Genomic DNA, 26,718 nt, shown 5'->3' with positions numbered 1-26,718 from the left:
CGAGCAGCGCCGGGCCGCGGGCGCCTGCAGCCGCATTCAGGTGCGGGCCGGGCCGGGCTCCTGTCCCCTCTGCCGCTCCCCGCCTGCCCCCCCGCCTTGCCTAATGCAAGGTGTTGTCTTTTCCCTCCGTCTCCTCCTCCTCAGCATCCCTCGCTTCTTGGAGTCACCATGCTCCCCGCACTCCACGCTGCCACGGATTTCCTCCTCGTGAGGTAGTGCGCCGTCAGTCCGCTCCCCGCAGCCAGCGCTAACACGGTGCTGGGACGATGCCAGGAGCCCCGAGCAAAGAGCTGCCCTGAACCAGAAGCCGCTCGGGGGTAGACAGCAGAGCAGTATGTTTTGGGAGGCTGCTCCTCTGATCCTCGCGTCTTACACCAGCGCAAAGCTGCTCGCTTGGCTTTGACACCAGAGCGAAGTCAGCTGCTCATCCCTGCGAGGATCCTTAATGTCTTTGGGTTTCTTGCTCTGGTTCGGGTACATCTCCGCTGCGCTCGCCGCAGTCTGTGCTTGACTGAGTGAGGTTTAGCCCTGTTCGCTTGGGTGTAGGGTAGCGTGGGACTCGGTGTGCGCTGCAAACCTGTCCAAGAAGCGGGGTATTTACCCGCACCTTGTGCTATGGTGGCACTTTGACAAGACCCGGGCTAGATCAGAGCAACACGGCCGAACCTCACCTCGATGTACCGTAAATTAAAGGGATACATCGCAGCTTGCAATGGATACCCTGTGTCATTGGGTTTCACTTCATCACTTTAGTTAAACTAGATTTCATCCAATTTATTTATTTATTTATTTATTTAATTTATTTATTAGGGTCAGAAGGGACCTCAGCAGGTCATCGAGTCCGACCCCCTGCCCTGGGCAGGAAAGAGCGCCGGGGTCAGACGACCCCAGCCAGGTGCTTGTTCAGTCTCTTGAAGGCCCCCCAGGGTAGGGGAGAGCACCACCTCCCTTGGAAGCTCATTTTGGCAACACTCGCTGTAAAGAATTTTTTCCTAATGTCTAATCCAAATCTGCTCTCTGCCAGTTTGTGGCCGTTGTTCCTAGTAACCCCAAGGGGCGCCCTGGTAAACAGAGTATCTTCTCTTTCTTGCTGCCCCAATTAATTTGTAGACAGCTGTAAGATCCCCTCTCAGCCTTCTTTTGCAGAGGTTGAAGAGATTCAAGTCCTTCAATCTCTCCTTGTAGGATCTAACCTGCAGCCCCATAACCATGCGAGTTGCCCTCCTCTGGACCCACTCCATGTTGTCTACATCCCTCTTGAAGTGCAGCCCCCAGAACTGGATGCAGTACGCTGGCTGCAGTCTTACCAGTGCTGCAGAGGGGAAGTATCACCTCCCTAGACCTGCTCATGATGCACCTGCTAATGTGTGACAGAGTGCGGTTGGCTTTACTGATCTCATCATCACATTGATGACTCCTATTTGTTTTGGAGTCATCTGTGACTCCAAGATCACTAGTGTGACTCTGTAAGCCTGGCTTGGGGCCCAGACTCTGTGGTCACGTCTACCTGCGCACCTCTGATTGCAGGATTGGGACCTTTATTCCCTTGCCGCCTTAGGCACACTTCCTTCTTTAGCACCGTCTTCATTTCTGATTCTGTGCGCTCTCCAGCTCCTCTTCTTTCCATGTTTCTCTAGTTCTATCCCTGCTCATTTCCCCCTCACTGATTCCCTCCTCTAACTAACCAGCTGGCAGTTTCAGCTGCTATAAAGCTCCAGGCATCTTTAGTCCATCTGCCTTTACTCTTAATCAGGTTTTCTTTTAAACATTATTTTATGGAGTTGTGCAGAGAGGGAGGTAAGCACAATGTTAAATCCTCTTTTATGGGGATCTCTCGACCTTTCTCTGCAGAAGTTGTTATTGTGTAGATGAACAAAGTGTTTTTCCCCTTCTTGGGTTCAAACGTGTGTGTGTCTACAGTACAAATTGAGAATCGTCTGTGATAAAAGACTTGGTGGGTGATGGACTGTCAGTTAGCTTGAATGTATTTTCGATATAACTTGGTGTAGTGAGCTCTGTGTGTACTTTAATAGAAAGTCTGTATTCCGTATTTGCAATGTGGTCATAAGCCCTTATTCAGCTTGTTTTCTATCTCTGCAGTGGACTGGGTGTGACATTTTGGGCAAACCCCCATAACCTCTTTAAGTTAGTAAAAGATTTGCCTCAATAGTTACATTAGTAAAATTTCCCCAGTGTTAGACATAGCTTATGCTGGTTTAAAAAAAAAAAGTGTTTGGCTACAACCAGCACTTTCATGCCAACATAATTGCACCTGCCATAGGACTTTTGTAGTCCTAGAGGTGTTGCAGAAAGCCCCTGCACCTCTGGTCCCTTCTACCAACAAGCATTTCTCGAGACCTGGCTGTGACCACATTTAAACTGTTGATAATAACTGATCAACCTTACCGGGTTAGTGGGAGGGTTGACATAAAGATCTCAGAGGGTTAATATTGATAAAGAAAGGATGCTAGAGAAGCAGAGAGGTACTACCAATCATTAAATGCTTGCTTTATTCCTGAATGCTAAGTTGAAGCATCCAAACTGAAGAAGCTTGACTTCTTTTCATCGAGTTGATATTTGTGGATTGGGTTTTCTGCGCTTGTCCCAATAGGCTCTAGTTTAAAGTTGTAAACTTTAAACTAGAGCCAGGAAGATGTAAAGGTTCTCATTTGACAGCTGTGTTGACCTTTTAGTATGGTCCTGGCATGAACACCCTTGAGTACACCCTGTAACTTCTGTAGCAAAATTGTTCTTCATTTTGAATTATTGAGTAATTCTCGCATTCCTTGCAGACGATATTTGTCAGGAAGAACAAGCCGCTGAAAGATCCACTGAGCTGTTTCCGCTGGCAGGGCTTCAAACTGGAAGAGTACCGCATTGGCCAGCCCATTGGAAAAGGATGCAGCGCAGCTGTCTACGAAGCAGCGATTCCTTTAACTTCCGGCTGGAGCCCGGATCCACAGCGGGCCCGTGGGTCGGCGGTTGAGGCTGCTGAAGAAAACCCTGTACAAGCAACCCAGAAAAATAAAGCTTTCCCATTAGCGATCAAAATGATGTGGAACATTTCGGTAAGGAAGTAGGCTTTATTCTTCTAGTCTGTCACTTGTGAAGTTTGGGTGAAATGTTAACCACCGAGGTGTTGAAAGCTCTTAATTATTATGCACATGCTTAATGCGTGAAAACAAAGCTGTCAGTCTATCATTGGAGGAGGAGATTTTTGAAGAACTGACACAAAGCACGGTGATTAGCACTCCTAAAAAACTTTCTTCCCTGGGGAGTCATCACCAATGCAATATCCATATGCCTGTTGCTGGTTTATCTGTTGTTTTCAAAGAAAAAGAGCATTTTTAAATTGAATACCAAGAAACCGTTAGTAGTTGAAGAAAATGGCGAAACTCTGCTAAAGTAGGTTGAGGGATCCCTGTTCTAAGAAATGCTCTGGTATATAAGTAGATATACATTTACCATGGATAATTTTACCCTAAAAACCAGTAGTGCTGATTGCCAGGCAGATGGCAGAATTACACGTTAAAGGGCCCCTAAGTTTCATCCAGCCCAAATGACTTGCTGGCCACATCTCCACGAGCATAGATGTTTGGTTTCCCAAGGACAGCTAGCAGTGGGACACCTTGTGCCGCTGCTACCTGTCCCTGGGGAACACCTGTGCCATGTGCCCTCTGGTGCATGGCAGGTTACCCCGGGTGGGGTAGGGGAAGCTGCGGCCAGCACTGTTCCCCTTACCTGGGGGCCTCTGGGGGCTGCAGCAGTGGCGATCCTGCCTCTTGGAGCCTGGCCAGGAGCCTGAGTGTGACTTCAGCCAGTCAGGCTCTGGTTTTGAGTGGTGGATGCTGCTCTCACGTACACCACTCCACTTTTTTTTTTTGACCCCTGGATATCCAGGGGTCATAACACCCAACCCTACCCCCTCCCCCCCGCGCTGCTCCCTTGTAGCACAGAGAACAGCTGAATGTGCAGTATGTGGTATTGTATGCGCTCTCCTCTGGACACAGCCTATCTGTCCAAAAAGCAACTGTTTTTGAGATTGAGAGGTGTTATCTTTTCTCCAGGGAAAAGAGACAGAAGAATTCTCCAAAGTGCCAGCCCCTTAGATTTTTTGGGATTTGTAGATTTTTAGGCTGGAATGAGATCCTCTGGTCTGACTTCCTTCATTTTATAGATTTCATAGACATTAGGGCTGGAAGGGACCTTGGAAGATCATCGAGTCCAGCCCCCGGCCCGAAGGGCAGGAAGTCAGCTGGGGTCATAGGATCCCAGCAAGATAAGCATCCAACAGCCCATAACATTCCACCCAGTAATTCTTGAATCAAGCCTATGTCTTGGAGTTGAACTAGCTGATATTTTCAAAAAGATGCCCAGTTTCCTTTCTTTATGTGATGAGAAACTCACCATGTGGCTAACAAATTGCCCCTTATTTCTAGCCTGACCTCATCTATCTGCAGCTTCCTTGAGATGTAATACAGGCTTCAGGATTACTGGCTTCCGGTTTCATTGGTTAGAAAAGATGGTTTTGAAGTGTAAGGGCCTTTAATACAGTGTTATTTGTAACCAATTCTGTAGGCTGGTTCTTCAAGTGAAGCGATCCTCAGCACCATGAGTCAGGAACTCGTTCCAGCCAGCGGAGTTGCTTTGTCTGGAGAATATGGAGCTGTCTCTTGCCACAGGTATGCATGTTATATCAGGGCTGGAGGTCCCCTAAATATTACCTTGATTTATTCACTTCACAGCAGTGCTTAAAGTGATGAACCAATACTGTTTGGGAAGCTCTGAGTTAAAGGTGCTTTTATGTTGTTTTTTTTAAAGGGGATTAAGGAATCTTTGATTAAGATGTTTTCAAATTTTACCTTCTTGAGAGAATCGGCAAAGCCAGAAATTATCAAAATGACGGTAGCTTCTTAACATTTAAGAGAGGATGCCAGGAAGAATCTTATATTCCATTGACAACTTGCTTGGAGTCCAGTGAGGTGGGGTATAATTGGAAATGGAGTTAGGTCATAATACAAAGCTGATGTTTCTAAACATGTTAAAACAGAGGCAGCAAGGGGTTATTGTAACTAGTGACCAGAAGGGGACAGGATCTGTTTGTACATTTCTTCTAAATCCTGCCACCCTGGAAAATACAGTGTGCCTTCAGGAGTTGGGGCATTGGCTGATACCAACGGAGAGGAAGGTATTAGCTCCCCAGTAGCACTTAGTATTATAGAAAATGAGGGTTGAAGGAACCTCAGGAGGTCACATCTAGTCCAACCCCCTGCTCAGGGCAGGACCGGCCCCAACTAGATCATCCCAGCCAAGGCTTTGTCTAGCCAGGTCTTAACCTCCAAGGATGGAGACTCCACCACCTCTCTGGGTAACCTGTTCCAGTGCTTCTCTACCTTCCTAGTGAGAGTTTTTCCTAATTTCTAACCTAAATTCCCCTTGCTGCAACTTGAGCCCATTGCTCCTTGTTCTGTCATCTGCCACCACAGAAAACTTCCTGCAGCTGAGGGGGTTGCTTGGTGGTGCATCCATGGAAATAGTCCTGCCCAACCTCATTTCCCTGGATGAGAACTCAGGTTAAGGGACTGGGAACATGTCACTGTTGTAAAGGAAATACACATATTAAAACTCACTCCTCTTTCTTGGGGTAATGATATGCCTGAAGGGCAGAGCACTAGGCCAGGACTGTGGAGACCTGGGCTCTGAATCCAGCCGTGCCCCTGGACTGCTGGATGCCGACGGACTAACCCTTTCACCTCTGTGTCCCATTCTCCCATTTGTAAAATTGGGACAATTATACTATTGACCAGCTTTGAAAAGTACTTTGGGGCCTAGTGATGAACAGTGTCAAAGCAATACATTGTCTTTGTTACTAAGAGCAGAGGGAAATATTTTAATGTGAATATGTGCACATGCAACTCCAAAGATACGTCCTTGCAGCCTCTTTTGTGATTGAAGCCTTTCAAAAGACAGTTAAATCAGATTGGACCCCACGCACGATTTGGTTTTTAAAAAGAAGTAGAGACATCTCCCTAATTTACATAATTATCAGAGGAAACACTTTGCTAGTACAGAAGATTTACATGAAATTATCTATGAGTGACCAGAACAAACTGGAAAATGGCTGAAACCCTGTTCTCACACCCTGAACTAAGTAGTAAATCAGCAGTATAAAAATGACAAAGCACATTAAAATTTTAAAATGCTTTTGAGTGTCTTTCTTCACAATATCAAGGCAAGAAAGAGCTGTTTTCCAGTCAAATTGTATCATTGTCAACACTTTTTTTTTTTAAGTTTAAACAGTGTAGTCCAGAGTCCAGATTGTCTGTTTTAAATTTCAAATGCATCTCATCTGCCAACACGAATAATAAGTGCTGCTTGGTACATTGCTGTCCTCAGAATATAACAGCCAAACCAAATAGATAGTTGGCATGCATGGGCATACATGTAATTTGCATTTATTTTAATGGGCACTTCCTGTGTATGCTGGAAAATAGATGGCTTGGTTTTGCATTCCCAGCATCAATTTGATCTTGCTTCTGCCTCCAGTTATAAAATCAACATCTTCAAAACAGATGACTTCTTCCTTGAACCTTACTAAACGGCACGTCTGTTTGACTAGCCCTGACCTTCTCTAATTAAAAAACTAGCATGCAAAGGTTACTAGGATTTGCAGTGAAGTGAAGGGATATATTGTGATTTTAATCGTTCTCACTAGAGCTTAGCAGGGGAAGCGCTGATGGCTCATGTTCAACAATCACATTGATGGAAAATGCTGTTTTTCTCAATTTAATCCTTTGTCTTTAAATCGCTGATGAAACAAATGTTTTGAATGCCCTCTCATGGCAGAGCGATAAACTGCATCTTGTAGGAAATGATAGAAGTTTATTGCCTGGAATTTATCATCATCTAAACCAGGGGTGGCCAGCTCCAAGTGACATGGGTAGCCCCTGTGTGCGGCATGTGGCAGATTGGATGGGGGACAGAAAGTGGCAGAAGGGGATTGAAGTGGCACTAGAGGAAGGCACAGACTTAGTTTGTGGCATGCCTGGCAAGAAGCTTGGTCTCCACCAATCTAGAGCAAGGGGAGTCTAATGCATATCATGGCCAGGGCCCAGTTGTATCAGTTGTATCTTTTACTTGTAATCAATGGAGTGGGTCAAAACTACAGTTCATGTTCTCCCTGCAGTCTGAGCTGCCCCAGCACCACCCCCCCAAGACAATGAGTGATCAGTACAAAGATTGTCTTTGCAGAGTGACCAAGGTTTAGGCTCCCACGCTGCAATCAGAGCTGTGCCCACAGATGATGGTACCTCTCTGAAGTTCTCTTGACCTTTGCAGAACCTTGCTGAAGGCAGTGAGTGCTCCATGCGGGCACACACAAGTGCCTGTGCGAGCTAGATTGCAAGACAGGGTCTGATTAGGAAAGTTGCTGCAGGGCTTTATGGTCATTGAGGGGAGGCATTAGAGTTGTCTAATTTTCCAGTGTTTAGAAGTTTTTAATGACCGTGAGGCATATTTTAGTTGGTGTGTTTTAATGGTGTGTCTTTAATGGCACTTAGCAGTCTTAATTGTAGCTCTGTTCCCAAGTGAGCAGAATGCTTAACCGCTTTCCCAGCCTTTCAGTGGAGAGGGGCTGGATTGTTAAAAAATAACAGATATGCAAGTGCCTGTAATTTGCCATTCTACAATTGCTTTTGGGGTTTTAATTTCCCTGTCTTAACAGATGTATCAATTATGTTGAAACAGGAAACGCATCTTTGGGAAGAAGAGATTAGAACCTCATCCCAACATAATCCAGGTGATCCGAGCTTTTACATCCTCTGTGCCTCTGCTGCCTGGAGCTTATGCAGACTATCCAGATGTTCTCCCATTAAGTCTGAACCCCCGGGGGATTGGTCACAGCCGCACACTCTTCTTAGTGATGAAAAAGTAAGTAGGGAGGAACTTTTTAACTTGCTTAGACTTGTCATGTGACTGTGCAGTGAAGTTTTGGTTTGGCTTGTTTCTGAAGATGAGAACGCACTTACAGAGCTTTGCCTTTTTTTTTTTTTACCTTTTTCTTGTTCCCAAGCTTTTAACTTTTGTCAGATACTGAAAGCTTGTTCCTCTTCTCATAGTAGTAAGTTTCAGTGAATTCACTGAAGGAAGAGGGAACACTTCTAAGTTTTCTAATGCACTTGCTCCACCTCTTCAGTTGTATGCCTGTACATACAGGGTTGATGCAGAAGTAACTCACTAACTCCGGCCTTTCTCTATTTTTTTAACTGCCTTTTCCTTTGCAGAGGGCATGTCATGGCATTTACTGGACTGAAGCACTTTGTAGGGAGATAGTTCCATTCCCCTTTCCTTCTTGCTGCTTTGAGCAACCTGGCTCTGGAAAAGTGCTCTCACTGCACTGTATCTCCTTGCTTTCCTGGGCTTGCTTATGGTTTCTGTACTAATGCACTCAAAATACAGAATGAGGATTAAGAGGCCCCCTGCAAATAGGACTGTGTGTGTCATGTTGCCGAGTATAGGCCTCTGGAGGGAAGTGAGTGAGTGGGCAGAAACTAGTAAATGCCATAGTGAAGTATTTCCAGTCAGATGCCTGTAACACAGAGATGAATGTTAGCTCTAGAGCTCCTGAATGCTAATACACCTGCTGTCTCTGCAGTTATCCCTGCACCCTGCGCCAGTACCTGCAAGACAGGACTCTGGATGTCCACCTTGGCACCATGATGATTTTACAGCTGCTGGAAGGTGTGGACCATCTTGTTCGACATGGAATAGCCCACCGGGATTTAAAATCAGACAACATCCTCATTGAGTTTGATTCCGGTATGTAACTTGATGAGGACAGTTGGACAAAAGTGAGTTCAAGGGAGTAATTTAACTAGTGCCAGGGGGCATGCCTGTACTGACCTAAGCACCAGAGAAAACACACCGTGTTTGCTTGTTCTAATGTACGTGCTCGGTATTGCACAGCTGCTGTTTGGGGCATACTGTTGTGGGTGAACTGGTGGATGCATGCCCAGCAGGGCTTAAAAAGCAGCCATGTTACAGGGGATACTGGCACTTTCATAGATTTCATAGACATTAGGGCTGGAAGGGACCTCGGAAGATCATCGAGTCCAGCCCCCTGCCCGACGGGCAGGAAGTCAGCTGGGGTCATAGGATCCCAGCAAGGTAAGCATCCAGTTTGCTCTTGAAGGTGTTCAATGTAGGTGCTTGAACCACCTCCGATGGCAGGCTGTTCCAGACCCTGGGGGCTCGGACAGTAAAGAAATTCTTCCTTATGTGCAGCCTGAAACGGTCTTGCAGTAGTTTATGACCGTTCGACCTTGTCATCCCTTGGGGCGCTCTGGTGAACAAACGTTCTCCCAGATACTGGTGGTCACCCCTGATCAACTTATAGGTGGCCATCAGATCACCCCTGAGCCTGCGCTTTTCCAGGCTAAAGAGCCCCATGGCTCTCAGCCTGTCGTCGTAAGGTCTGTTTTCCTGACCTCTGATCATGCGTATGGCTCTTCTCTGGACTCTCTCAAGCTTCTCCACATCCTTTTTGAATTGTGCAGCCCATTGATGTAGAAACAAATGGATGGGGGATATTTTCATGGCAGGTGTGCTCCAGCATGGTCAGAGACTGTATAGACTTGCTCGAGCTCCTTCTGAAAGACCCAGCCACAGTATGTAACTGGGAAGGAACCCACCTGAGAGGTTACAGAGTTTCCAGCATCTGGGAAGTGATTTGGTTTCCCTGAACCCATTTCCCCATCTGAGAGAGGGAGATATTGCTTCTGACCTGATGGGGCGTGGGAGGATGTTTGTGTCACGTTTGTAAAATGCTTGGAGATATTCCAACATAAGGTGCTATTTCGGTGCAAAGCACAATGGGCAAGTATGACTGCTTGCTAACTGCGCGATGCCAGGAACCATGGGCAGGCAGGCAGTAGCATTCAGTGCTCCATTTATGAAGGTCTAGGGTGTGTTTGCTTAATCTGCGGCTTGCCAGGCAGCAGAGAGCATTTTCTAAAATCCCACAGCACAGATAGGTTAATAATGCGGCACCTTAGGATCATTAAACATTAGTTGAGAGCAGAGGAAACAAACAGACTGTTAAAGCCAAAAGCACTTTCATCTTGTTCCACTGTCACCCTCTTTAACTGAGATTTTAATTACCTGAGCACTGCTTCAGCATGACTGAGATACTAATGGACGGGAAAATACAGCAGGCACCCAGGACTGTGTAATTAAAGATCCTACTGTAGCTCCTCCAGAGGGTTTTCAGCAGCTCTCCTGGCAATTTTGGTTTCTGGAAGGCAGCTCCTTTCCGGGGCTGTAGCAAATGAAGTTAGGATAGATTTAAAACTTCAGTTTCTATAGATCAGGGTCTGGAGATCAGTGATTCTGCTTTGCAGTTTTTCACTCGTCACCAGGACAGTAACCATTAACCAGAGCAAACATTCACGACTCCTCTCTTCTGTATTTGCTACAGATAAAAAAAACCCTAAAAGGTTCCTCCACACCCAATTAAATCTTAACCTTGTGTGTCTTCATTACTGTCCTGTCCTAATGAAGCTCCATTAGACCCGACACACCAGTATGTCTCTCGTATCATTCAACAGCAGCTCTGCTGCTTATGCCTGAGGACAGAACGCTGTACGTGCTTCTGTTCTGCCCATCAGGCATTTCTACTTGCTCCCATTAGCAACGCATCTGAATCGTAATGGGAACTGTATAGATGATCTTGAGTGTCTTGGTTCACATAACCTCAGAAGGAAAAAATCACATTCTGCCTCACAGTAAGGCAGAATCACTGAAACCTTGGTATGGATAAATGGTACTTTTCACAGAGAAATGGACAAATTGCTTTTCCTTTACAAAAATCAAAGCTTCTAACTATTAATACTGAAGAGGGGAGAGAGGGAAAAGAAGTTGTGGCTGGAAAGATTCCTATGAGGAAAGATTCCAGTAATTCATAATGACTGGTAGTTAGGTAAAACCAAGCCCCCAGTGCACACCTGGGTTCAGTGTTAACTCATTTACCCTTGTGTCCTTGACAGTTGGCTGTCCCTGGCTGGTGATCACAGATTTTGGTTGCTGTTTGGCTGAAGAAAATACTGGCTTGAGACTGCCTTTTACCAGCTGGTATGTGGATCGGGGAGGCAATGGCTGTCTTATGGCACCTGAGGTAATTCCTTCTGTAATGGTCATCTCTGTTTGGTAGTTACAGACTTGATCCCAGCTAAATCCATGAATATTTTGCCATTACATTCAATACAAGTAGAATTAGATCCAGAATAACAGATCTTGGAGGACTCTCAACTATCCCCTTCATTATATATTCTTTCCCACGACACACTGTAAAATATTTGAATGCTTGCTAATACAGTCTCTATCAGTCTGTAGCCACTTTAGTACTTAGTAAAGGTCTGTCTCTGACTGCTTATGTAGCCATTCATGCCTTAATGTAATATATTGGTTGTTGGAGGTATTGTTGCACTATCCAACTTGTTTCACTAGTTTGTCCCAGTGGAAATGCTGATCTGCCCCTTATAAGTGTTTATGCAGAGAAGTAGATATACCAAGACGTCAAATATGTTTATGCCATTTATTTGAACTTTCCCATATGTCTCCTGTGGTGCCTCTTCTGCAGGTGGTCACAGCACAACCTGGTCCAAGCATGGTGATTGACTACAGTAAAGCAGACACGTGGACAGTTGGAGCTATTGCATATGAAATCCTCGGACTGTGTAATCCTTTCTATGGCCCAGGGAGATCCACTCTGGAAAGCAGAAGTTACCAAGAAAGCCAGCTGCCAGCATTGCCAGAGGCTGTGCCCTTCGAGGTGAAGCAGGTAGTGAGGATGCTACTTCTGCGGGATCCCAGCAAGGTGAGAGCTCTTGCAGCTGATTTTGCAAGCAGAGTTTCAGGTGGTGCGTCACTGTCCAGAGTAGTGTTGGTAGAGTGCTCAGCCCAGCGAGTTGCCCAGTCCACAACTGGTGCCCCTTGATGCCACCGCAATGCAAATGACTGTAGAAAACTGTCATGGGACATCACTGACAGTAGGATACAGGATCCACTTCTTGACACTGAATGGTTTTGCAGATTGCAGTGAAGTTGGGTTGCAGGCATGTAATGGACCTTGACTGATGGGGCTTGAGCACAGGAGCCACATAAGAGCCACAAAGTGCTAGTCTGAATGTGCTGTGGGCTGCAAACGAACATTCCCATTTACCTGCTAACAACTGGTGTGATTCAGCAAGATGCCCATATTTTCTCTCCCCTCTCTCGTTTCAGAGACTGTCTGCTAGAGTTGCAGCAAATGTGCTTCACTTAAGCCTTTGGGGCGAACGAATCCTGGCTTCAAAAAACCTGCATCTGGACAAGATGATTGGCTGGCTTCTCTGCCAGTCGGCTGCCACTTTGCTGATGGAAGGACTGGTGGACAAAAGCAGGGTAGAAACAAAGATGAAGATGTGCTTCCTGGCAAACCTGGAGTACGAAACCCTTTGGGAGGCAGCATTTTTATTGCTGTCGTGGAGAAGCAGCTCTTTGTGAAGGGTACAATTCTGTGGGGAGCCCTGCAGTGCATAAAGGGCACTTCCTAATAGCACTTGGTTATCTACCTAGTATTTCTACCTATCTAGATGCCTAGAATGCTTCAGAAGGAAAATCTGAAGGCTTGGGGCATGTGTTATGTAAGAGGGGGAGAATGCATCAGGTTATACATGGTTTCATTGGAAACCCTGTTTAATTGTTACTGTTATAGCAAGATGTGGTGGGATTTGGGAGATCTTTGGCACAGTGGTTGTCTCCAATCTCTGCTGACCTATGGGCACAAGAGAGCGCAGATAGTATGCTGTAAGCAACATCAGGCCTTGCTGTCCCTGTCAGCCTGAGTTTTAGCTTTCTGATTTCCTCTGGCCACAGGCAGCATTAGAGGATCCTGAGATCAATGTGACTGCAAGCTATAGGTTGTGGTTGCTGGTTTGGAAGCTGTCCAGCCAGCTTCATTCACATCTGAGAATTTGGATTTGGCACTTGAAGAAAGTTTCTTTTCAAAGGGGGTTTATTCACCGAGGGGGCTGTACTTCAGCTACCCTTGACAGAAGAGCCTTGCAGTTGCACTTTATAATCAAATTGATTTTCCGTTCAGGCAATGAGGAGAGTTGAACTCATGGGACAATATAAAATCTTAATCTCATTCTTACTGCAGTCATATTCCTCTGCAGCCGTAGATATAAAGTGGCAACCAAGGGCTTTGTTATTGAGCTGTTGACTTGAGGTGGTGCATTAGGAGCCGGGCAATTTTCTCATGACCTGCAAAGAAAGTAGTTATATGTGAAATGACAAAGATGCAGGCAATACAGAGCTATCAATGTCTGCTTTCTGAAGGGAGCTTGGTTTTTACTTTTTTCACCCCTTTAAAGGCTTCACGCCTGTTATAATAGCCAAATACAGTGTCATAAATCAAGCTCATCTCTGCATGGGCTAAATTGGAACATCAAATCCAGATACCCTACACTTAAAAGGTTTGGTTTCCCAGTACCATCCATGCCTTCCCTGATCACTGCAAGTCAGTAACTTGTATATTTGAGCTAGTAATTTGCCTTTAAGAACAGGTAGAACTTGCTCTTTAATTAGAGCTAAAGTGCTTGCCAGAGATCTTTTCCTAGTGCGGCATGCAAGGCCAAAAGACAGGGCACCTCGTTTGAGAAAACAGTCAAAGATAGAACAGGGGTTAAATAGCAATAGCTCTTTAAGGAGTTCTGTGTGGCTACTACATTCTTTATTCTATAGCTGGTTTTCTGTTTAATAATTAGTGGTAGCCTGTGGTTGTGGGGTAAAACGCTTGTTTTTAACTAGCAACAGTTGTTTGAATGAAAGCACTGTTAGACCTCCTAGCTGTGAGCTGTGGGTGTTCAGAAGTTGAAGAGAGTTGTTTTTGCTTCTTTGCACAATAAATTAACACATTGGCTCTGGCAGTGAAAGAACATGCTTTAGCTAATTTTGTCTCTGTTCTTTGTACCAGGGGCCCAGTGACCTGGGGGTTGAATCTGCCTGGCACTTGGCCTTACAAATTCACTGTTCTGCAGCATAGCAAATATTACTGGCCTGAGATCCTAAAAGGCCATTTGCTCCCTTCAGATCGAGCCACCAGGAGGACTTGGCTTATTCCTTTACTCCACCCAGGAGGATGGCAGTTAAATCCAGGCTCTTCAAAAACCAGCTTGGCACCCTTTAAAAGGAGCACTGTGGGCATTCCCCAGCTCTTCTTAGAGGGCTCAACCAAAGTTGAAATGTTTTGAATACATTATTGCTCCTCTTATTTTGTGGAGATGGTTGGAACTGTGTGGCAAACCCCAGATAGCTCTTAGCCTATGAAAGGATCGACAAAACAAAACCAAAATCTGGGAATACCTGGGAAGGTCATAGTAAATGCTTTCTGTGGTGTAGAACTGGTGTGGAAATGCTGGTTTCAATCGTAACTCACCACTTGCAAATATCCCAGTTTGGTGCAGTCCAGTCTAATTGTGGAAGGTGATGTTTATAGCAGCAAATGTGGGGTGCACGTGGGCTTTATTCCAGATGGAAAGGGACGGGAAAATTCAGTGGGCACTTCCATAGACCAGGGCTGCCTGCCACCAATTCTGCACTGTTGGTAGCAAAACAGGACTCTGCTCCTTCCAATACTTCTTTCTGTTGGGTATCTCAAGGCCCGTCTCTTGCTGGTGACTGTGTGACACGGATCTTTTTTTTAGGCAGTTCAGCTTGTGAGGCTTTTGCCCTTCAGGCATTTTTTGCCTCAAATTTATCTAAATTCAAAGTTGGCAGGGACCTGGAGGATCATCTAGTCCAGCTCCCTGCAGTGATGCAGAAGGTGCTATCCCAAAACACCCGAATCTGCTCTCCTGCATGGTGCCAGCATCTCCCAGCAGCACTGAAGATCTGTAGGCTGACAGCAAGGAACTGGGAAACAGCATTGATGTCCCTGAGATAAAGGTGAAACAGCAACTCCTTTTCCTGACTGTAAGCCCATTGGGGTCCCTCCCTCAAACAGACACGTGCTCTGTGTTTCATAACACAGCATAGATCTGAGGGCTGATGCTTCTCACGTGAGGATCTGCTGACCATGGTTAGGCTGCCTAGTTGAAGTCACTGAGTTTTTTGCTGAGCGCTGGGCACCACCAGAGTCATTTTTCTCTTTGCTTTCATCCTGGCCAGGTTTCCTGTCAGTTGTTAATTCTTGGTGTCTCCAGTTGAATGAGGGATTAATAGGGACAAGTGATAGAGCTCCCCTTTATGTCCACCTTCATTTTTCACTCTTACCTGCAGGACTGAAGCTTCCGTCTAGATTTATTCCTTGTGAAGAAGCACGATGTGATGACCCACCGTGGAGCTAATCTGTTTTTACACATGTGTATGTAGTCCTGTTTTCCCTGCCCCTCTTCCCAGTCAGCAGTGCAGTAGGGAGCAGAAATATGAACAGAGCTTTTGGAAAGACCACCGCTCAGACTGTAGATGGACTCCAACCAGTCCAGTATCCTGCCTTTCCCAGGGACTAGAATCATCCTCTGGAGTATAAGGTGAAGAGCAATCTGTGGGGTCTGAAGTTTAATGTGCTGGGAGCTCTCTTGACCCCTGCAGGCAGTCTGCTGGCATCCTTAAGTAGGAGGTTTAAAAGATGCATTTGTTGTATAGTCCTTGCTACCTACACTAGATGGTGGTTTGGGGCTGGGACTCCTTACAAGGAAAGTCATGATGTAGACGACAAAAGTCCCATTTGCAAAGCAGAGTTCACAGAGGGATTAAATAGACATTCTTCCAACTACATGTCCAACCGCTTGGTTTTGGTGGAGGGGAAGGGGAAGGTTGCGTGATGCTGGACTGGACTAGAAAGGCACGTTCCCAGTAACTAGTGCATGGCCACATCCTGATGGAATGGCTTGTTTTACAGAAGCAGTGCTTGTCTAATAAATCTGTCTATTCCGACACTCTTAATACTTCCCCTACTTCCACTCACCTTCTCTGGACCAGCGTACCCAACAGCCTTCTCTCATAGTCCGAGTTAAGCCTGTTGGGCATCTAAAACCTCTCTGAGCCTGGTGTATCCAATCTGGTTTGACCTTGTTCAGCCCAGCTGGTAAGATTAGAACTGGCTAGAGGACACGTCTACTGTGTTGTAACTTTGGGGTTGTGAGTTTTTCTTGTTCTGCATCATGGTGGAAAAGAACTTCCAAAGGGTCTCGTGGAAATGGAATAGTGTCAAAACGGCCTTTATTTGCACCTGGAAACTGAGCGTTTTCAATTGGGAAAGAGGCAATGGATGTGGGAGATTGGGTCAAATCCTTGCTCCATCTCACAGCAGGGGGTTTTAAGCCCCTGATTACTCTGGCAGAATCAGGCACTTGACCCTAGTTCCCATATCTCAGGGCAGCACCCACACTGCTAGGTTGTCACGTGTACATGTCTCGGAAATGGAGACCCAACAAAAACCAACAGAGCCGATGCACCTCCACAGAACATCTGGGCTTCAAGAACATTCCTGCCTGCTCTGGCCAAGGTAGTTTTAAATATAAAATGACTATAAGTTCCTGCTCTTGAAAACAAGAGGAGTGGGAGTTATGAAAGAAAGTTATGAATGAAAGTACCGTTGTAGGACCGTCGTAGCAACATATTTTGCCCTCCATTCAAGGCTCCACTGACAGCTTCTGGCCACGACTGGTTTTCTGCATGATGGTTCCTGCTTTGAATGCTTGGATCACTATGGCATAGACTGAAAATGCGATAAACTCTAGACTTGTGTCTGCTTCCCATCTGAAGCCTTTTTTGCTGACTAAGGTCTTGGCTACCTTGGTGCCTGGATTCAGGGTAAGTCACTGGTGGCCATCTGCCAGCATAGCTGCCCCCAATGCAAATCTCTCCTGCAGGAAAGGAAAGCGGTGATCTGCGTTGGTACAGATTACCCGGGTTCAAGCAAGGTTTAAGCCCTACTAGCTCAGATTGCAGCCTCCTTTGCATATTCTTGGGGACTTTGCCAGGGTCATTCTAGCTGGTCCCTGACTGGGGCAGTTGGAGAGTTGAGTTTGGGGAGACAAAATAGCAAAGATTCAAGCTCAGTCAAACAGACGTGAGAAGTGAAAAAAAAAATCCTCCTTTCCTAACCCATTGCCTTGCACTGTTTATATAGCTGCCGCATTTGTCCTCTGTGGGGAGGCGATAGCAGGGGTGGGCGAGTGCTCCTTAGAAATCTCTTGGTGAAGTTCACAGAACGGCTGCAGATCCTTTCAGCTGTTGGACGCTATGAAAAATGTTGTATTCGGTCAGCTGCATAAGCCAAACCTCCTAAGCAGGCATGAAAAGAGATGGATGTGAGTGTGGGGCAAAGGATTGTGAATTAGCACCCTGATGAGAGGCTGCCTTTTCTAATTGCTGAGCATCAGGGAGATACCCCATGTTAAGGGGCAGTGTGCTGGAATCCAGGGTCCCTTTCATGCAAACCACGTTTCAGAAGAAGGGGAGGGGGAATCAGCATTTTCTCAGCCACCAGCCTGAAAACCTCCTGCCTTAAAATGAGCAGAAGGTGCCTGGCTCAGTGAGCGGCTGCCACTTTTTTTGCACCGTTCCCAAAGGACCGTGCTTATACATTACACGAATTGTGATGGCATTCAAGTCTCCTTATCTGCTACCAGGATTTGCTCCCTATCCGCCCTGAAATCCAGCTCAAAGCTCTCGTTCAGAGGCGTTCTCTTAAAGGCTTCCCGCTGGTGTGGTTTTCTTAGTGGTTTTCCTTGTTTCTGCTTACTCATCTGCGATAATATTGCTGAGGTCAGTGGTGTGTGTATGTGTGTGTGTGTATGTGTATATGTATATATACACACACACACAGAGGCATGTACACACGTGTGTGCGGGCAGGGAGGGGGAGACACGCAGGCACTGGGAAACGCTTTATAGTGAAACCATTGTTTTTGCTCTTTGTGCAGTAAATTCTGCCTTATTTCCAGACTTGGGGTGAAGCTACCACTCTCTCACCGCTTCCTAGGGCAGCTTAACTGGTCCCCTCAACTGAGGCTCTCAGGAAAAAGCCGGTCAGAGGGACGCTCTGTCTCACCCTCCATTTCCCACCCCCAAAGCCAGGCCACACGTTGAGAGAGCTTTATTTCCTCTGTGAGATGTGCTATGGGGCTGCTCTTTAGCTTTCTCCGTAGAAACATGGCTGGTAAGTCTTCCAAGAAGCCATCACAGCCGCGTCGGGGATGGCTAGAACGGAGGCCCCCAGGCCACATCCTTGAGCATGTCCCAGCAGGGCCTGGGAGGAAACCCGGGACAACGTTTGCCCTTATTCCTATGGGAGAGTGGCCTGCTGAGAAAACAGGCTGCCTGCTTTAGACTGGAGAGTTTCAGGCTGCAACCTGTCTCTGACCTGAATTAAAAGCACAGCCAGCTGCCGTTAGCTGGACTAGTCTCAGCACTCGGCCGAGGAGTTTTCCTGCAAACCCCAAGAAAATCCAGTGCAGGAAGAGACTCCATTTCCCAGAATACAAAGCGTGTTGGAGGAAAGGGCAGGGGGGAGTAAAAAAACCAAAAAAGAGGAGTTGGGAGCATTGGAAAGCAGAGAAATGAGGGAGGAAGGAAGAGATTAAAAGAAAAGTGTGTGGCTGAGCTGCGAGCTGCTTACGTCTGCCCTTCATGCTGGGGGCACGGGGAGGAGTGCACTTGTCCAGGCTGCACTTTGAACCTGCGAGGGGGAGGGAGGGGGATGAAATGACAGGGCTGTGCCTACTGCCCCGGCCAGGAATCTGCCTCCCACGCTGAGAGAGGGCAGCTGTGGCCGTGTCTCTGTCTCTGTCTCTGTCTCTGTCTCTGCTCTGCCTGGGAGCGAGGAGTGCAGCATGGAGCACCTCTTCTCCCTGAGTCGCAGCAAGCTGCTCCCCAGGGTGCTTTGCAAAGAGGGGCTCGGCACCCGGACCTTCACGGGCACTTGTCTGGCCAAGCCCCAGCCGCCTGCGCTCGCCAGCAGTGCAGCTCGCCCCTGCGCGGGGGTCAGGACCCACCTGGCAGCTCCTGGCTCCAAGCCCGGCTTCCCCTGGGGGGTCTTTCCTCTGCTGCTGGGGCGCTCTGTGCCTCGCCGCTTGCTCTCCGACTCCAGGTTCAACATCCCTCCCAGCGCAGAGTCGGTGGCCAGGCCTGTGGGGGTCTGCTCCATGCTGAAGCTGCCTGTGCAGGTGTCTGCGGAGGGGCTGGACGCAGCTTTCGTTGGGGTCCCTCTTGACACGGGAACTTCCAACCGTCCTGGTGCGAGGTAAGTGGCAGCGATTACGCCAAGGGGGCAGGTACCACCTATTTCCTGCAGGCTGCTGGTCAAGTGCCACTGCCCACAGAAACCGCCCATTTCCACCTGAGGCTCGGAAACATCCAAGGATCATCGATGCAGGATGCACAAGCCTGGGGAGTGAATCTCTGTTTATGCAGGGAACAGGGATGGCGCAGGCAGGTTTCCCTGTGCGGCTGGACCACGGTCTCAGCCCCGAGCTGCAGGGACCAGGCAAAGCGTAGCTCCTGTTTAGTGCCATCCAAAGGTGCCTGGTGTGAGTGCGAGTTTGTTGCCTTTCCTGGAGGAACAGAAGTGACAGCTTGCTTTGTTTGCACAAACGGTCAGATTGGATAGTCACAAATACATTTGCTCCCGTCTGCGTTGAACCTGAATCCGTGAGTCCGGCAGTGCCTCTCTCTCTCTCTCTCTCTCTCTCTCTCTCTCTCTCATAGTCTCCAGTACCACCGTATCGGACTCTTTTCTTCCTATCCCCTTGTTTCAGGAATCATTAGGCAAAGGGCATGTATTTAAATTGAGGAGACAGATGTCTGGAGCTGAGAGGGGCTAGACTGCTGATGGTGGTTTTGTCATGGGGAAGGACGATGCTTTGCTCATCCACCTTATATCTTACTAGTGAAGGCGCCAGGTCACCCTGCGTGGCTACACTGCTACCATGATGGCAAGGGTGACCTCTTCACTAGGGCTGTGCAAAATTTCGCCGGCAGTTTCGTTTCAACACTGTTTCGACTCGTTTTGAGCTCAAAACCGTGAAATGGAAACGAAACGGAGAGCTTCAAAGCAGCCTCAAAACGAAACGAGGTGAGTCAAAACGTTTTGAAATTTTCAGAACGTTTCAAGTTTTGAAGCTCGAGCTGGGCTTTCCTGCAGGGAAACAGAAACAAAAGTAAGGAGAGGGAGGGGGAAGGGCTGCTCTCATTTTTGACTGTGCAATTGGCCAGTGGCTGAAATCCTTCCCTGAGGTCTCTTCCAATCCCAGTGCTCGGGGAGGGATGGAAAAGCTGCATCAAAGGCAGGATTGTTCAAACTGCCCTGCTTTCTGCCTCGGTGTCAGTGATGTGCGGGCGCACCTTAACACACACACAGTGTCACCCGCCCATGTCACGAGTTATGTCCATCAGCCGCTAGGGGTGCAGGCCCCAGAACCCCCTGCACTGATCCCCTCCCCAGCTGGCAGGCATTGTGGTCACAGCAGGGGCCACCATCCCTGTAGCTGTCACCCCGCTGCACCTTAACATGCGCAGGGTCACCCATGGCACAAGTTTTGCTTATCTGCAGCTTGAGGGGCAGTTTCCCTCAAACCCCTGCACCGATCTCCTTGAAACTTGGCAGGCTTCATGCCTTCAGAAGGGGCTATTGTTCCTGCAAGCTTCATCCAAATCAGGCCAAAAATGACATAGTTATAGGCTGTTTCGAGCTTCCCCGTTATCGCCTGTGGGCAAAACATTAAAACAGCAAAACTTTCGACAAAACAAAACAGAACAGCAGTTTCGAATCGAAAAAAAATGGTACCATTTCGCACAGCCCTAAGCTTCGCTGCCTCCTGGACTAACATGGTGTAAACCTCCACCCCCCACACACACTCTTAAGCTGTGATCCTCAGGGCCTGCCAGCCTGCAGGGTGATGGTTGTGATCAGAGGAAATAAAGCCTTCTCTGTAAGGTAACCCAAACCTAAGACACTCGCTTCCAGTAAATGCTCGCAGCTTGCCCACGACAACAACCAAGGAGGCAAAAGGGGAAAGAGCTACTCCAGATAATTCCCACTGCCCCAGGGGAAGCAGGAGGAGGTGGAAGCTGTTGTGCGATAGTTGTGATAGACTGCACCATGCACTGCCGTGATGAGCAAGGCCTGAACACTTCAACAGATGGACTGTGCGGCTGTCGCAGATCTAGACGCAACTGAGATTTGTTTTTAAGAGAGTTGAATATAATAAAGTGAATGCTCAACTTTTTCTAAAAAAAATTAGGTCTTTTTCAGGCAGCTCACTAGGAGTTGAGAGTCTTTCTTCCAAATCTTTGCCAGTCACTCTAGATTCACACTTAGGTCTCTGGCTAGACCTAGAAGCATTTATGCCCCTGACAGAAAATCGCAACCACAATGCAATAGCCACACGTGAACCTCTTGGGCCAATGGTCGTTCCAACGAGATGTATCCTACCCTTCACCGCCCACGTATCTAGGAGGAGTTTGCATCCCTTGGCCACAGTGTCCTCTGATCCCGCGCAACTTTCCTTACTAGATCATAGAGCATGGTGTTCTTTCTCTTCCAGGTTTGGCCCGCGCCACATCCGAGCCGAGTCGGTGATGGTGAGGAGGTACAACCCTAGCACCCGGGCAGCGCCCTTCCACTCCCTCATGGTCGCTGACCTTGGCGATGTGAACGTGAACCTCTACAACTTGCAGGACAGCTGCCGGCAAATCCGAGAGGCCTTTCGGAAGATTGTGGCCACGGGCTGCATTCCCCTTGTGCTGGGTAAGGACCCAGGGGAAGGGCCGTCTTCATGTGTTGAAACATGGGTTATTTATCCCTGGGGCATTGAGGCCATCGCCTTCCTTCCCTACAACCTTCACTGACTACAGGGCGTTGAGAGCAAGGTAGAACCGATCGCTTCCCTATGGAGAGAACTCGTTCTCCATCAGCTTTTCGCTGCTTCCAGCATTTCCTCCTGGTTGTTTTTTCCTTAGTCACTTGGCATTTTGCATATGGATGAGAAAACATGACCCCAAAGTACTTTTGAACAAAAATATCCGCTGCTTAGTCCAGTTCCTTGTCAGCATATACTCTCAACGGCAGTAGCTGATGTTGCCTGGTACTGGGACTTCATTGCTCACCAGACAGCCAGGGGTTCAGCAACCTCCCAGTATTCATTTGTAATGAATGGGCAAGGTTCTCCAAACAGCATGTTGGCACTATATTGCTTTCATTGTATTGGCTGGCTGGTGTATATATCTGTGTGTATATAGTTATCTGATTTCAGGTCCAAATCTATAGCTTGCAGACCTGTATTCTGTCGCACTATTGGAGGTAAGGGAGAATCCTAATTCAAAGTTTCTTGATCTGGGACAGCGATAGTGGGAGAAGCTACGGTATGAATTTAAACCAATAAAGTTATACTGGTCTAATCCTCCATGTAGATGCTCTTATTCTAAAGCTCCTTGTGATTGAACTGATGTCACTTTGGAAGAGATTTAAGCTGAACTGAAAAAAAAAAAGCTGCTCTGATTCTGAAGCAGTGTCCACACAGAGACTAGTCGCCAAAGCAGTTTAATTAGCCCAGTACGACTGATGAAATTCCAGTAGACAAGTCATTGGATGTTTCTGCTATTTAGATACATATGGCAATATATATATGGGGTGGGTGGGTGTGTGTGTATATCCCCCATATGATATAAAGTTATTCTTCCAAAAGTATGAGACCAGAAAAGTCCAGCTCCTGCTCTGGGTGCCTGTAGATGATATATATTTTTCTTAATTCACTTGTCTTACATGTTTTAAAAATAAATTCCCGATGAGAGCTGGATTCTTCCAGCTGGCTTGTTCTAGCTGTAACTTGCTTCAAAGAGCCAGGTATCATTTATCTACCAGTCAACAATGTTCTTTTAATGAAGGCAAAATATTTGCAGTTCTCTCCTGCAGTGTGTCCTCATCTGCTAGGAAAAATCTATCAGAAATAACCAAGCACAGTAAAAAGTGTGTGATAAACCTGAAATCTGCACAAAGCCCAGTGCTGAGTTAGGGAATGTGATTTATTATTTGTTAGCATCTGAGGTTCCTAGGATAAATGATGCCTTTTAATAATGTGTTAAAACTGAATAGCCAGGGTTAGAGAGAAACCTGTTTTACAGGTTGAACACAGACTAAAGCTAAATACAGGCATACCTCGTTTTATTGTGCTTTGCTTTACTGCGCTTCGCAGATATTGTGTTTTTTACAAATTGAGGCAAGACCCTCCACCAGCAAAAAGATTACGACTCGCTGAAGGCTCAGATGATGGTTAGCATTTTTTAGCAATAAAGTATTTTTTAATTAAGGTATGTACATTGTTTTTTTAGACATAATGCTATTGCACACTTAATAGACTACAGTATAGTGTAAACATAACTTTTATATGCACTGGGAAACCAAAAAATTCGTGTGACTCGCTTTATTGCGGTGTTCACTTTATTGCGGGGGTCTGGAACCGAACCCGCAATATCTCCGAGGTATGCCTGTATCTGCATTTGATTTTCAAGGTATTTTGTCAGCCTGCTTAGCAGGATCAGAAATAAAAGTAGTTGATGCCCCCAAAGGAAAATGCTTAGGATTTTAAATGGAATTGAACCTTGTGCGGTGCATTATCTTTGGGGCAGGCAGTGAATCAGATTGTGTCTCTGTGTGTGTCTGTCTGCTGTTTAACTCAAGCACCCACGACTTTGCAAACAGTAACAGCGTTAGCTGTTGTGATTATATAAAGTGATGGCAATGTGGAAGGCAAACCGAAAATTTAAGTTGCAGCCTCCTCAAATAGCCCGGATCCATATTTAGACATGTTATGCCTCTATTTATAACTTCTAGCAAGGATCCCTCCCTTTGCACTGCTGTGGCGCCAGTCCTCTGGCAGGTGAAATCTGATCTCTTCCAGATCTTATTCCATCCCTATTACAACAGCAAGAGGATCTCTGGGGGTAGTTAATATACAGCAATGCTGCAGTAAGTACAGATGAGGAATGAATAACAGTGGGTGGCTGCACTTAGTAATAGTAATTGCTGAAAGTTCAGCTCTGCGCACTACAAGGGCACATGGAAGCTGCCCTTCAGTAGCAGCTGAAGCCAGATGGATACAGCTGTCTGGATTTAGGAGTGTTTTACCAGAATCTGTCACCCACTTAAAGCTTCAGGGAACTTAATCAGATGGAATAATATTATTACGTGTATTAGCAGAGCTCTTTGGAGCTGTAGTCTCAGACTGAGATCTGGTTTGTGCTCAGCACTGTACAAGGACAGAACAAACTGATGCAGTGACTTCCCGCTAGCAATCCCTCTCTCCGTCATGTGGTGCAATACCCATAGACAAGGCATCATGTAAACATCAGTCGCTATCATTTTAAAATGCGTTCAATCAGTGCCGGCCTGTTCTTACAACGTGACACATTCTGTTTCCCTCTTGTGGTGCAGGTGGAGATCACACGATAACGTACCCTATCCTGCAGGCTGTCTCAGAAAAGTAAGTGCAAAGCCTGAACGTGTGCGCTAAAGAGACATCATGAGTGTGGAGAGATGATACGCCGTAAGATTATCATGCTCTTCAGCTGATTCATGGTAACTGGGCCATCTGTCTGATATAGAAGCCAGTTACCCAGTTCAGCTGGCACGTGCTTGCATATCCCTCCCTTGCTCACCCTTTTTTAAGTTCTTTAGTGTGTGCCTGTAGTTGAGGCCTTCTGGGGATAGAAGCTCCCTCACCTTTGACTGTGGAGCCTTACGCTGTGCTGGGCAAGCCTAGACTTACCGTGGACGTCTTGTGTTTTCGGGATGGCGAGGTCCATGTAGTACTCAGATGCAGCTGGACCAATGCTTGGGCAGAAATAAGTGGCAGAAGGCTGTAAATCAGTGACTGGAGGCTGGAAGCCTCTCACCCCTCCTCTGTTTCGGCAGGGCAGACCTTAGCCAACACCGTGCTCCCCACTCCCTCAGGTTATCACTGTCTCGAGAGTTAGTCGGTGGGGTAATGCATGCTTGTAACACAGTTACAGGCTGTGCTGAGGGGCAGAGCTGTGGTTGCAAAGGCTCCGAGGCAGTGTCATGCTGAACGGTTGAGGAAAATCACGTTGGGGCCCACAAACAGGCCTGGTGCTAACATGACTGTTTGCGGCTACCCTGTTCCAACTAGGCATGGGCCGGTGGGGCTGGTGCACGTGGATGCTCACACCGACACGGGAGATAAGGCGCTGGGGGAGAAGATCTACCACGGGACGCCATTCCGACGCTGTGTGGACGAGGGGCTCCTGGATTGCAAGCGTGTGGTTCAGATTGGAATTCGAGGCTCCTCATATACCCCCGATCCCTACAAATACAGCCGGGACCAGGTAACTTATTCTGCGGCCACAACCTTCTCCGGGACTGTGCCTGCTCCTGCGGGCAGTGCGGTGCCCACGTCGAGAGCTCAGTGCTGGGAGTAAATCTCTCTCCTACTTGAATGGCTTATTGTGAGGCTTGCTTAGCGAATGAAGGTAGAAGCTATTACTCACATTCACTGATGCAATTGCATGGGGCCCTTATCCCAGTCTGTATCAATTTATAATGCATCCTAGAGCAAGAAAACCCTATCTGCTATCATTTTTTTAACAGCAGTCCCCATGGCCTCTCTGAGTGGCGGCTAGAAAGGAAAACACCCTCCTCTACAGCAATCCTGCCTGTTGTTTCTAGCATGCTGGGGTACCTTCCCTTGTAGGAAAATACTGCTGGCCAAGTCTGTAGGCTCTGGAGGCAATGGAGAAAGAGGATCAGGGATGCCTGGGAACAGCAGGTAGTACAGCTTAGAGGATGCCTGCTTTGGACTATTCAGGTTGGGGAGAACTGTTTGCATAAATACGACCCAGGACCATTGTACCTCTGACCTGTTTCATTTGCACGTCCCTCTCCGGGCAGGAAGTCTCTGAGCAGTAGGAGTCTGATGCTTGTTTTTTATTTCCTCTAATAGGGCTTCCGGGTGGTCCTGGCTGAGGACTGCTGGATGAAGTCTTTGGTACCACTGATGGGAGAAGTGAGGAAGCAGATGGGAGACAAGCCCATTTACATCAGCTTTGATATCGATGGCTTAGACCCCGCCTTTGCCCCTGGGACCGGGACACCTGAAATTGCTGGGCTCACACCTGCTCAGGTAAGGAGGTGCCCTGGCTTTGCTCTCAAACATTCAGTGGGTAAAGGAAAGATCATGGGCACAGAAAAGGTAGGCATTCAACTTACACGCTTCAAGTCCCGGAATGGGAAGGGTCAGGGATCAAAATGAGTTAAAGTGCTTTGAGAGGAAGGCTGGAGTCTCAGGGGCTGGTACCATTTAAGATTCCTCTTGTCGTGTGGAGCTTGACTGACAAGAGTGGAATTTACCCATTGATAGAGGAGACTGAGCTGACATGTAGCTCGATGGGACCTGTGTTTCTACATCTAGCTCCCTGCTTTCAGGTCACTCCCATATAGCAAATACTAAGCAGAAAGCATAGGTTAGAGTGGCAGAAACGCATGGACTTAATCCTAACAGATTTTTCCTCAACCGTTTAAAAAACAAAACCCAATCCTCTCATTTAAAGATGCAGAATGATTCCAAAGTTAAGCCCATAAGAAGTGCCACACTGTGTCAGACAGTGGTCCATCTAGCCCAGTATCCTACTACCCAACCCAGGTAACCAGCCCTTTTATTAC

General features: G+C 47.1%; 2 protein-coding genes across 2 annotated transcripts in view; both read left to right on the top strand.

Annotated features, from left to right (window-relative positions):
- PINK1 (PTEN induced putative kinase 1) overlaps positions 1–13,985 on the top strand; it is a 16,136-nt gene extending 2,151 nt beyond the window's left edge. Inside the window, exons 2-9 of the mRNA XM_019511564.1 lie at positions 5–40; positions 2,793–3,068; positions 4,579–4,682; positions 7,747–7,929; positions 8,654–8,817; positions 11,043–11,170; positions 11,636–11,872; positions 12,280–13,985. Coding sequence (XP_019367109.1) covers positions 5–40; positions 2,793–3,068; positions 4,579–4,682; positions 7,747–7,929; positions 8,654–8,817; positions 11,043–11,170; positions 11,636–11,872; positions 12,280–12,540 — 1,389 coding nt within the window. The 3' untranslated portion in view covers positions 12,541–13,985. The remainder of the gene's footprint in view (positions 1–4; positions 41–2,792; positions 3,069–4,578; positions 4,683–7,746; positions 7,930–8,653; positions 8,818–11,042; positions 11,171–11,635; positions 11,873–12,279) is intronic.
- A 4,772-nt stretch (positions 13,986–18,757) lies between these two features.
- The window catches only part of AGMAT (agmatinase), a 14,769-nt gene continuing 6,808 nt past the window's right edge, over positions 18,758–26,718 (top strand). Inside the window, exons 1-5 of the mRNA XM_019511890.1 lie at positions 18,758–19,287; positions 21,590–21,792; positions 24,475–24,523; positions 25,190–25,385; positions 26,000–26,179. Of these exons, the coding sequence (XP_019367435.1) occupies positions 18,878–19,287; positions 21,590–21,792; positions 24,475–24,523; positions 25,190–25,385; positions 26,000–26,179 (1,038 nt within the window). The 5' untranslated portion in view covers positions 18,758–18,877. The remainder of the gene's footprint in view (positions 19,288–21,589; positions 21,793–24,474; positions 24,524–25,189; positions 25,386–25,999; positions 26,180–26,718) is intronic.

This window comes from Gavialis gangeticus, unplaced genomic scaffold (genome assembly GCF_001723915.1).
Source record: "Gavialis gangeticus isolate Ggan-Ray unplaced genomic scaffold, GavGan_comp1, whole genome shotgun sequence".
Classification (NCBI taxonomy): Eukaryota; Metazoa; Chordata; order Crocodylia; family Gavialidae; genus Gavialis; species Gavialis gangeticus.
The sequence above is the reverse complement of the archived record's forward strand: the minus strand, read 5'-3'. Positions and strand labels throughout refer to the sequence as shown.